The sequence below is a fragment of the Tympanuchus pallidicinctus genome, unplaced genomic scaffold, assembly GCF_026119805.1.
Source record: "Tympanuchus pallidicinctus isolate F22 unplaced genomic scaffold, pur_lepc_1.0 scaffold5, whole genome shotgun sequence".
Classification (NCBI taxonomy): domain Eukaryota; kingdom Metazoa; phylum Chordata; class Aves; order Galliformes; family Phasianidae; genus Tympanuchus; species Tympanuchus pallidicinctus.
The window spans coordinates 53,513,435-53,525,902 of record NW_026294769.1 but is presented as its reverse complement, the minus strand read 5'-3'; the positions used below and the strand labels follow the sequence as shown (position 1 = coordinate 53,525,902).

Below are 12,468 nucleotides of genomic sequence, written 5' to 3'. Positions count from 1 at the left end.
TCGGGCACGCGCAATCGAGGTACCTCCAGGCACGGACTCGGAGCATGCGCGCTAGGTGGAAGAGTGGGGCGCATGCGTAGGGCGGCCGGCGGGCTGACGAGAGCGGGCGGCGGGACAATTGAGCGCGGCGAGCGCGGCTGCTGAGGTAAAGGTGGGGATGGCGCGGCCTGACCCAAAATATTTCCTCACCGATAAGTTTCCTCTGTCAGGTGTCTTTTTGGGTATCTTTTGTGGCTCTTCTTTAAGCCAGACTTGAAATAGTTATTTGGCTTACAGCTATGAGCAGCCTTGGGCAGCCTGGTCTGGTGGTTGGCGACCCTGTGCATAGCAGGGGGGTTGAAACCAGATGGTCATTGTGGTCCTGTTCAACACAGGCCGTCCTGTGATGATGAAGAGCCTTGGGCTGACAGCACTATGGGTAGTACTGCTCTTTGTGCCGGCCTCAGACTCCTACAGATATTGCCCATTCCAAGTGATTTCTGACCAACACTGATATATGCAGGTTGGCACTAACGCTGCCTGCCTGCAGTTACTGCAGCAAAGCAGATCCCTGTTACACATCTGTCCTGAGTACAGTAAGCCTGGTCGTACTTGCCAGGAATCTTTCTTCAGGTGTTGAGGAAAGTTACATTTGGGCTAAAATGACTGATGTCACAGTCTCTGTTACGATTCAGTACTGAGTTGAAAATGCCAAATTTATAAACATATATAACAGGAAGGGAAACGGCTGTTTATGAGGGTGAATAGTGATAGTACAAGGGGGAATGGTTCTAAACTGACACAGGGGAAGTTTAGGTTAGATATTAGGAGGAAGTTTTTCACGCAGAGGGTGGTGATGCTCTGGAACAGGTTGCCCAAGGAGGTTGTGGATGCCCCATCCCTGGAGGCATTCAAGGCCAGGCTGGATGTGGCTCTGGGCAGCCTGGTCTGGTGGTTGGTGACCCTGCAGACAGTAGGGGGTTGAAACTGGATGATCATTGTTGTCCTTTTCAACCCACGCCATTCTATGATTCTGTGATTCTTTGATTTTGAAATACCTCTTGCATGCATGTTTTATTTTAATGCAGATGGTAAGATATTTTTAAGGAGAAACGTAACTTCTGAATTCAGTGCTTGCAGAAACAAGTGCAGTGATGAGACGTTGCAGGCTGTGGTTTCACGGGATGCTTACTCTGGTCTGGCCAGGTGGCTTACAAAGGCAGGAGCAGAGCTTTTCTCATTACTTCCTGCAGCTTCCCTGGAGCCATCCATAATGGCATGGCAGCTGCAGGGTAGCTTGGTCTAGTGGTGGTTGTCTCATTAGAAAGAGCATGTTTAATGTTTGGTGGAAGCAGTTGGAATGTGAAGGTATTCCTTGATGTAGCCATACCTACCTTGGTCCTACTTTATGGCTGATCCTTACCATAATGGTTTATGTCTAGTAACAGCATCATGTATGTGTCATCGTTCATAGTATAGAGAAGACAACAGTACTGTCAGCGTCTGCATGTCTCACATATAAAGGAGTATCATCAGCTGTATCTAATGTCTGCAAAGTGTTTCAGTAGTACTGTGTTGCTGGTTGTGTGTAAATCTTGGAAAGAAAGGTTGCTGTGCCCTGGTACGCCACTGGAGTGCACAGCAGTGTAAAAATTGAAGTGCAGGAACTCAGTGCCTCTTGGAATGAGATGCAAATGTGCTTTCAGGGGGATAGAGGTATTTGTGTCTGCAATTGCTTTAATGGTGTATTTTTACCTGATAATTAGAGGTGGGAGGGAATCAATTAAAATGATGTATGAATGCAGAATTAAACCAAAGTATGTTCCATTAATTGCTGTTCCATTGTTTCTTTCATTTGAGCTTCTGGGTCACTCCTTTGGATTTCTTTTTTTTTTGTTGTTGTTGTTTCTACTAATTTAAGTATTAAGATTATAACATTTCATTGCAGTGGTTGCAAGCATCCTTTGCCATGTTAATTTTGGTGTGTGTTTAGTTTTGTCTGAGCTTGGCTAGAGGAATAATGGCCTTGCATTTTGAGGGAAAACCTACAGTACGTTTCTTTCACTCTTCAGTTGAATGTAATATGGAGGGAGAATCTCAACTAAATTGTAATCTTTTACTGTGTGTCAGAATTACAAATATCACTGATCGTTTAATGCAAAATGTTGCTCCCAGACAGGAACTGGAACTTCAGCATTCATTGTTTTACTAATATTAGGTTTTTCAAAATTATGTTTTAAGCATTTGGAGTAATTGATTCTTTTATATCAATCGATGTTAAGAACAATTTGAAAGTTTGATAAAAAGCCCTACATCGATCATCCCCAGAACATATCTTGCTCTTGAGAACTGCATTACTTGCTCTCCAAATGAAAAAAGAAGCTGCAGAAATTGCAGTAGTCTTCCTTAGTACTTAAAATGTTGCAGTTCTTCTACTTTCTCGTAAGTTGTTATGCTTGTGAATAAAAAAAGTCTCTTGAAAATATTTCACATAAGTTGCTTTGTTTGTTTGTTTTTTCAAAAGACTACTTGTATTTTTCATTATGGCTGTATTTCCACATCTGAAGCCTTTTCTGACTGTGTTTTTGTAACCTGCTTTCTTCCCTCCAGAGTGGTACAAACAAAATATGAGGCGATCAGCAGCTCCAAGTCAACTGCTAGGAAATGTAGCCAAAAAGCCAAGGTTTATACCACCAGGAAAAAGTAATGCAGTTTGTCCCAAGGTTGAAAATGAGGAAACGGACCAAGACATGAAATTAAAGGAGGTAAAAATGAAGAATGTGCTAAAAATTACATTTGTTTCTGCAGTATTGTTAATAAAAGGTAGCATCTGGGCTTACAGCATACAGTCCCAGTTAAGATCATCAGTACTTTTAGGCTTTGATAACTTTGCTCTTACTAAATTTGATCTTGCATCTTGGGTAGGTTTTTTTTTCACTCTGTGAAGTGCACACAGGAAAATATTTTTGAAATGAATAATGGGAATCAGTACTGAGCCCAAATTCTTAATGCAACTGAGGTGTATTGGCCTGGACTTCGTTGAGTTCAATGGTTTGTGATGCTTTGGCAAAAGCAGATTTGAAAACAAGGCATTTAATAATTAAATGCCAATACATTCAGTCACAGTTTTGCTGTAAGAAACTTTCTCTGAAATCTATAGTATTGACCAAAAAAGGCTCCAGAATTTTTATTAATTTTATCTTTGGAAACTTTTATTAAATGCAGCTCGAAATCTATCTGCATGGATGGTGTTTGGTTTTGTGATCATGTACTTAATGTTTTGAAAATGGGAGTGTATATATTTGTGTGTGTGTGTGTATATATATATATATATTTGAATGTATATAACAGCGTAGATAGACACGTAATCCTCATTATCAAACTACTGAAATCTCTTCTTGTTGCTCTCTTTTCTATTTCATTTCAACTGCCTGAAGGAAATGCTATCCTGAACTTCTTTCTCTTTTGCAGATAGGTGAAAAACGTGAAAGTGTTTCACTGCTTTCTGAAATGTTCAGCGAGAATCAGAATGAAAATTTTACACAGTCTGTTGAGTCATCTGGAAAAGTAAAGTCTGCAAAAGCATGGAACAGCACTAGTAAGTGCAGCAAGTTGGAAATGAAAACACACAGTGCACCCAAAGCTGGTAAGATGCACTTTCCTACTTAGTGCTGTGTGTTGTGTGAGAATTTAAAAGCTCGTGTCTGGTATGCTGCTTTCTAAACTTTTATGAAATACTTATGTCTTGTGCAATGGGAGCATTATTTGTTGTTCTGCTGGGCAGAGTGTAACTGCAACAAGCATTAAGCAATTCTCTTAAATGAAGAAGGAAAAAAAGCTGATATTTTACAAGCCAATTAATTGCTAGTGCTGCTATTCAGGTATGTCTTCTATAAGCGTACTTATAGTCAAGTTGCTCTAACTGAGAGTAATATCATAAAAAGAGTTGGGATTCCCTAATTTTTAGAAGAGTATTGCAGTCTGGATATTTTGCTGGCCTCATGCAGAGAATACAAATGATACTGAATGGATTCACACTTTTCAGAATCCGTGAGGGCTTCTTCAGTGTAAGATCTGATCTGATGACAGTGTCTCTGGTGGCCGTTCAGGTTCAAGCATGTGTTATTAACTCATGTAACTAGGACAGGCTGTGCTCACTCATGTGTACCATTCATTAATTTTTTAACCCTGGTAATGAACGTTCCTCTCAAAAGCTAGGTAGTAAGCACTGCAAAGTTGGTGAAGTGTCTGAAATGTAAAAATGCACTTTGATGGACTTGGTTGACTCCACAGAATTGAATATATTCTTTTTCTGCTCTTCATGTGCCATGATCACAGATGTGCCATGAATGCGGGTGTGCTGGCTCTGCTGCCAAATGCATATGAGAAGCATTGCATTTTACCTGAAGTACTTGCCTTGATGGATAAAAATAATTCCCCTTGGAGCCAACTCATGCATCTTAACATCTATCTTGCTGTTAATTCACTGTTTTCTCTTCATAATTAATTACTTTGATAATTACGATAGTTCTACACAATCCTTTCCCTCTCTCCCTTGAACTGCCCTCTGTCTCCCTGGGCATGTGAACCACAAAGGCCTCAGTCATGTTGCTGGCTCTCAGACCTGCACTCATGTAAATTACACACTACAGATCCCTCCAGTACATGGCCTTAGACACCTGGCTGCTGTATCTCCTGGTCTGCCAGCTACCTTGTTCACAACAGATGCATACAAATCAACATGACACTCTGCTGCCTAGTCCAAACTTAACAGTGGCCAGCCAACCAGTAGTCACTCCCCTCAGATATCCTGCTCTTTCCAGGAAAGCCTTTTGTACTTTCTGGTCCCTCCAGTAGCCACCTTGCAGACCCTCTGGTCTCTGCATAATCTGGCCCAGATTCATGGCTGCTCCAAAACCTGACACCCAAACCTCATCTCCTATTTGTCAGCTAGTCCCGTTTGATGTTTGCTAGTGATCACACACTGGCATAACCAGGCAATATACATGGATTTGCCAGTTGTTGGCACTTCAGATCAGAGGGGCCTAAGCACATCTGTGTGGTCCAGCCCCTGTTTCTAGCATACACGACTCCATGTGCATTTATGCACACATAATAACACCCAGGAAATATATTGAAATGTTTCATAAGATGAGACAGCTTGTGGTGATAGGGTGCAGAGCACGGGTGGACACCTGTTTAAAGCTGGCTTCTCTTTTTCCTTTTTTCCACACTTGCTTCTTCCTGAACCACCTTCATCCTTTCCTTTGGCCTATCTTGTTTTTTTCCTCCTAAGAATCTCATTGTAATGTCTTGTGCAATCCCCTTATGCTCTTTCTAACATTTTGTAAGTTCCATACCCAAGTAGGCAACAACTTTGTTGACTCCAGTTGACTCTTCTCGTTGGATTTAATCCTCAGAAAATGATGTTGATTGGTCACATGTCATAGCCCTGAAGAGATGCTGCCATAATTACGTTGCATGACTCAGAGTGCTCTGTTTTGCAGAGCCAATGTGGGAAGATTTACCAGTCTTGTATGTCTTAAGCTCCTCTGGTTCTATGGGTTTTGTGTTTATCTGCAGTGTGCTGTAACTTCCAACTCTTCCTATGATGCTCATGCTTGCAGAAAATTTTCAGTGTGTGTAGGACAGGTTCTTTGAGTGATCCTGCTGCCCTGCAGATACATCTGCAGAAATTTGTCTGCTGATTCTAACAGTGCACTTGAAGGATAATCAATGGATTTATTTCCAAAATAATCTTCCTGTGGCCTCAAGCGGGAAAATCTGTCATCTTCCCAACAAAAAAAAAAAAGGTTAAGTGGAAAAGGTATTAAATGGCTTTTTCAGTATCGTGTCTTCCAGGTACAGCTGGTAGGGGTGTCTGTGATTACCTGAGTAAAAGGAACAGTTGTGTGACTGAGCGACCTGTTTCTGCTGCACTGCTTGAGTAACCAAACAAACCATTTTGTGCCAGAGCCTTTTGATGTCTGTAGAATGGGGCTAATCCTGTAATTCTTTGTAAAGCACAAGAAAGAAAAAAAAAGAAAAGGGCTATCACAAGTAAGCATTGGTTATGGCCATCAGACTCACTGCTGGTATAAATGCTGCACTGTGGAAACAGTCTTGCATTGTGGCTTCATTAAATCTTAAACAGTTTCTTAATATCATAGATTCTCCAAGACAGCTTCTGCCACTTATGTTACTTTTATCTGCTATTCATTACAGCTGATATTGCCATTGTGTAGACTGTGTAAACTATAACCTCTTTCGTAGTGTGAAACTAAATTGTTTTGACAAAACTGAAATTCAAAAGTAATGGAAACCAGTTGTGAAAGCCAGAGTTGGTATTTGTTTATTATTGCTATTGTAATGGAATTATATCTTCAGTCAAAAAAGACTTCTCTCTTAAAGGGACATTAAGATAATTTCAAGATTTAAAAAGCCTGTGTATGCATTATTTTGGTTTACTGTCTGAATAGTGTTTTACACAGATAATAAGCTGTTTGTTAACTTTATATCACACTGAAAGCTGCAGTGTTTGGGTTTCCAGTACAGCAGTGGAACGTGTAAATGAATACTGCAGCTTCCACTGAAATTCTTCTGAAACACCTGCGGACAGCTGGACAACTGCCCTGTTCATTGCTCATTTCTGTTCACCCAGCCCTGAAAATGCTGCACATTCTTTCAGTGAAACTTATCCAACACACCGTGTCAGTATCAGTAGATAACATCCATTTAAATTATAGCATATCTGGCTTAAAAAAATTTGCTTTTTCAGGCTTTTTCTCTTCTATGCTAATATCACACTAATGAAAAGAAATCTAAAGATCTATCAGGTGAGATAAAAGCTTCTACAGAGGTTTTAATAAAATGGCACCAGCTTTTGTAGAGTGAAACCTGCCTATGCATTGTAATTTCAAGAAAGTTTTTAAATAGAATCATAGAATCACCAAGCTTGGAAGAGACCTCCAAGATCATCCAGTGCAACCATCCACCTTCCACCAATAATTCCCACTATCCCATGTCCCTCAGTACAACATCTGAACATTTCTTGAGCACCTCCATGGACAGTGACTCCGTTCTGTCCCTAGGCAGCCCATTCCAGCAACTGACCTCTCCTTTGGAGAAGAAATGATTCCAAATATCCAGCCTGAACCTCTCCTGGCACAACTTGAGGCCATTTTAGTTGTATCAGGGTTTGGATTTGAAGATATTTCAGATGCGTGGTTGTAGAAACATAGTGTTCGACAAGCAGCTAACCATGCTTGTGATGAGTTCTGAATACTGAAAAATGATTCTTCTTTGTAAATATCAATGTAAGAAAATAAACTTTACTACAGTTTTATGAATCATTATTTTTTTTTTCTCTCCCATGAGGCAAACTGTGGGAATCACTTTGGTACCTTTTTTTGTTTTTTTTTTTCTATTCAGAATATATGACTATTTGACACTGCCAACAGATGTGGTGGGAGAAGGCAATTTATTACTCTCATATGCCTACAAAGAATTCAGTTGGATAAGTCTGTATGCTCTTTAAAAATGAAGATTATTTTACCATTCCAAAAGTATATCAGAAATTGAAAGTTATACATCTGGAATTATTGTGGCTCTTAAAATTCCTTGGCTTCTACTTGTCCTCGTTACTTTCTGAGGTCCTGTAAGCAATTACAAGACAAATAGTTTGTGATTGAACTATCCACAGACAGACAAATCTCTGAACTCTACTGAACTCCCCTCAGTATTCTGGATTAAATTTTTGGACTTTACTCTAGCAGATATCAGTGCGCATATACTGCTAGTAAGGGGCACTGGCCACAACTGAGGTTCTCACCTGCACTACCTTGTTCAATGCAACACTTTATGTATATACATATATATTTAGATATGTAATGAATCAAATTTATGCTTTTTATCAGTTTTCAGTTTACTTTCTGTTGGACTTCTTAATCTAGGAGAATGCCGTCTTGTTTTCCCTCTGGCTTTGCTATATCACGTGTGGAGACAAATAGCTCTTTCACCTGTGTGCTTGGATGTGACATTCAAGGTGCACTGAGAATCCATTGTTTGAACCTGATGTAGGTGAACTGAAAAGCTGCATAAGGAGTCTGTCGCTCTGTTACAACCCACCTCTTGTTCCATTTTTGTCTGAGGAATATCTTGTCTTTCATCCACCTCTAACTTCTGTTAATGCTCCTTCTGAGAGAAATTTTGTCAGAAGTCATATTCAGCTATTACCTTTGAACTAACAATGCAGACAGATTGTAACTGTATTTCAGAACAAGGTTAAAACGTTTGCTCTATCATGACAGAAAGTTCTTGAATATTTTTCATGCTTACAGTATTCACTGTATTTATTATTTACATGCAGTTTTGGATACATTTTTCAACTGCCCTGGAATATTAATGTCTACTGAGTATGTCGGCCTATAATGTTAAAACTCTTTCCTCATTTAAATGAATTTTATTTTCATAATAGGATTGTTTGTCTCCATCAGCATTTTAAAACATTGTAACTTAATTGTAATTTCTATTGCTTCCTTCATTTCCATTATTGCACTTTACAGATTGAACTGGAAAAGATATTCCAGTCGGGTATTTTTACCATCTGTCTATATCAGTGGTGGAGCTGCATGTATAGCTTCAGTGCAGTGGGCCCCTCAAATGTTTTTATAAACAGTTGGTAAAGGAGTTAACTCTTTGGGTAAAAGACACTGCATAAACATCTCTTAATGACAACTAACCATACCTTAGTACAGCTAAGGTATTAGTGGATGCCTCAGTTGAAATAATTCATCACCACGCTGCTCTTGTTAGATTTTATGTTTTTAAATTTTGTTACCATCTTGTATTCAAAATGATGTAATTTTGCCAGTTCTCCATTATATAAAATAAACTGCTTCTCCCTGCAGGGTGATAGACAGAGTGCTCTGTAGTAGTGAAGAGTCCAGCTCTTGCTAAATTCAAGGTAGTTTCTGTTCTGCATAGGTGTCACCTGTACCTGGGGATTGATTAAGAAAATTAGATTGATGCTAAGTTAAGTTTATAGGAGAGGAAATTGTTTGTATCTCTTGATGTGATGCAGTTCCAGAAGCGTTCATTTACGCATCAGCCGTGGTAGGGATTCATACAAACTGTTAGCAGTTTGGCCCATGCCTCACTATTCAGCAATCAACATTTTGCAGGCAGGCTTTTTGCTGAGGATTCTGTGGTTAACTTCTAGATGATTTGTGTTTTCTGGGCTGCAGTGTTGGACCTGTAGCATCTCCTCATGGTGACACATTTTGCTTGCTGTTCTTTGCTGTGATGTGAGATAATGTCCTCTACTCTGCTGTGAGCATCTGAACTTCTTTGGCACTTCCCCAGTTAATTCTGTATGCTCGGGGCTCCCCAGAGGAAGAACCCTTTGCTATGGTTGTGCAGTGCTTTCAGTTACACATTCAGATGGTATGGCAGCAAAGCAGGAAGCAGTGTTTTAGCCAAACAACCTTCCTACTGTAATCTTAGTATTCAAAATTCCTAGAATTGAAGAAAAAGGAAAAAAAAAACCTTGAGATATTCTCCTCTCTTGTATCCTGGGCTGGCATTATGGAACTGGAATATCCTGAGTTGGAAGAGACCCGTAAGGACCAAGAAGGAAGTTCCCAAAGCTCTGAGAGCAACAGTAACACACCTGGTGACAATACCTCCATCTACTCAAAATCAGAATATTCCCACAAGCTATAAAGTAGGTTCTGTGCCTGTTTAGTTATGGCAAACAGCTCTGAATAAAACTGGTGTAGCCCTTGCTTGTTTTCATGACTCTTCAGTGTATCCCTCCCCCCTTGCTATTCTACATTCCTCACCTGCTTTATGGTAGTGGCCAGAACAGTACCCTGTATTTAAGGGCTTCTGTTTCTGTGCTTAGAAGCACCAAACGCAGCAGCCACGGCTTCCCTCACTTCTTCAGTTTTAAAGTCTTCAGGGGAAAAACCATTACTGAACTGTAGCCGTAATCAAATAATTTACATCTCACTACCATAGACTGAACACGAGGAAAACAGTATGATGTGCTGATGTGATACACTGGCCTGGTGAAGAAGCTCTCCTCCCTAACCAGTGTCACTTATCTCAACTTTGGACTGTCCAGCAGTCAAGCAGTAAGATGTGCTGCGGTTGCAGAGGTAAACTACCATGTGTGAGAGGGATGGAAGGAAACTACGCCAGTTCCACCTCCAAAAGCAACGTATCACATAGCATTCAGCAAGTGCAAAGCTGCTTTCCTGGACGGGGCAGCCATGTGCAATGCAGTATAATGGGCTGCTGTAAAACAAATCCAGACTTGCGCAATTCTCGTGTGATCTTTCCACAGTTAGCATGACATGATTTATAACTTGATATGATCGTATCTAGCTGCCATGAGAATAACTAGGCTTTATGTAATGACAGATGACATAACCAGGATATTCACACATTTGTGAAAAGGGCAGCGAATTGACAGTGAAATATACTTTTCTTGTGTCCTAGTTACGTGTGCTCTGATGTATGCCTTTGAATCAGTGGAGATAATGGGGGAGAGAAGAAGGATACTAGAAATTGGAAGGGTATTGGATGGTCAGAAAATAAAGACTATCAGGATTTTATGAGATAGATGATATCAATTTCCAAACAGTTGGTTAACATGAAAGCATTTCAGTAACAACTTGCCTATTAAACTGAACAGCATTAGCTTTTTTGAGACAAAAATTGCTTGTTTCTTTGTTTTTGAATAGTGATAGATACTCTATTGAAGAGAGCTGTGCTACATGTAGACATCCAACCATCTTTTATTCATTTTTCCCTTTTTTTTTCAATGTGTTAAGTTACTGAAAATCAAAACATTTGTAAACAAGGAAAAAAAAAAAGACCTAAGTTCTCTTTTTTTTTTTTTTTATACAGAAATCTCACAAAGATAAAGGGAGCTTACTTTTCCAGGGTGGGAATGAGCCTTGAAAATGAACTTACTATGCCAATGTATTTATTATTATTTGGCTCCATGGGAATTGCATGCAAATATATGAAATATGTAGAAAAAACATTGATCTAGTACTCTAACTTTTGAAAGAAGGAACTTAAGAGATACTCTGCCTAGAGACTATTTTTAAGAGTTTGGATTTAGCAGTAAAGATTCTATCAGTTTCTCTATTCATTCTGAGGAAAGCTGTCCATGTGGTTTCTTCTTAATTTCTTGTTTATCGAAATTGATTATCAAGCCTTTTTGTGTGTAAGGAGTGAAGATGGGCAAAAGAAGAAATTCATGGCTGTCCTACATTTCTTAGATCTTTTTCATTTCTACTCTCACCTTTCAGAAAGTCTGTTTCTCCCCAGCACCGTCCTGCCCCCATTAGATAAGATACAAATTTGGATTTAAAGGAAGATGGGAGAGAGTGTAGGTATCAGATGAAAGGACAAATGCCTTGTTCAATTGAAACGGAAGGTGTTTTTGAGCTATAATGAGTATTATTACAGACTTTGCCTGGATTCCTTCATATCCTTCTGTAGCTGTGCTCATTGTTTGGATGCCTTTGTTGCTATGCCAGCATGACCAGAGTTCGATCCCAGCTTTTGGCTTTGGGCCTTAAGTCTCCCCCTGAAATAGAAGCATTATCGCAAAATGACTTTCCTAAAATCAACATGGTGGTGGTTAGACAATTCTCTCTAGGTCCTCAAAACTGCCACTTTGAGCAAATAAGGAGAATAGAGAAAGCTGCTCCTATGTCGAATGCTGGGAATAGAGAGTAGAGAAGTATTCTGAGGTTAGTATTTTAAAGAATAATCTCTAAAAGACGGAAGAAATGCAGCAACATGGCTTCTCTAGAGTCTATCTTGCAAATGGGAATTTAAGAACTTAAGCAAAATGTCCTAAAAAAAAAAAATTATACTTCCAAACCTTTCTGTATTTCTTTGCTGCTTGTTTCTGGTCAGTCATAAAAAAGCTTGCTGAAAAAGAGAAAATGCAAGTGTGTATTAGCAACCAGAGGCATTTCTGAACTTGTGAAGAATGATGCTGTTCCTTTTTCTTACTTACACAGTGAATAACTTACTTACGGTGCTATATGGTAGCTACATAGTCACTTCATTATAATATATAGTCCTGTAACTTTAGGTTAAACTTCCTTTGAAGGATGGTTACAGATCTGAATGTGTGGCCTCAGACTGAGATGAATTCTTTAAAATTTGGCTTGGAGAAGGCTGGTGTAACTGTCTCATCTGAGTATTTCCCATTTCATGGGGTAACACCTGGCATCAGCAGAGGGAATGGAAGTGCAGTTAGCTTTTACACTTGGAATTTTATGTGATGTGAAAGTTCTGGAGTAGCCCATACATAATTCAAGCTAATTTCATGAGAGCAATATAAAGGTGACTACTTTGTCAACTGCTGGGTTTTCAGGACTTGTCCTGTGATGGACGTACCTGGGAGCTGCAAGAACTGCTAGATGCTAGGAGTTGATACGTGGTAGATGGTGATGACAA

The 12,468-nt window shown here is 39.6% G+C and overlaps 1 protein-coding gene across 3 annotated transcripts in view; it reads left to right on the top strand.

Annotated features, from left to right (window-relative positions):
- The window catches only part of RAD54B (RAD54 homolog B), a 62,551-nt gene that overhangs the window by 562 nt on the left and 49,521 nt on the right, over nt 1-12,468 (top strand). Inside the window, exons 1-3 of one of the 3 annotated variants that reach the window (XM_052703271.1) lie at nt 21-145; nt 2,590-2,744; nt 3,451-3,625. In XM_052703271.1, coding sequence (XP_052559231.1) covers nt 2,607-2,744; nt 3,451-3,625 — 313 coding nt within the window. In that variant the 5' untranslated portion in view covers nt 21-145; nt 2,590-2,606. Of the gene's footprint in view, nt 1-20; nt 152-2,589; nt 2,745-3,450; nt 3,626-12,468 lie in introns of those variants that run through there. The other 2 variants (XM_052703272.1, XM_052703273.1) reach the window with 2 other exon arrangements.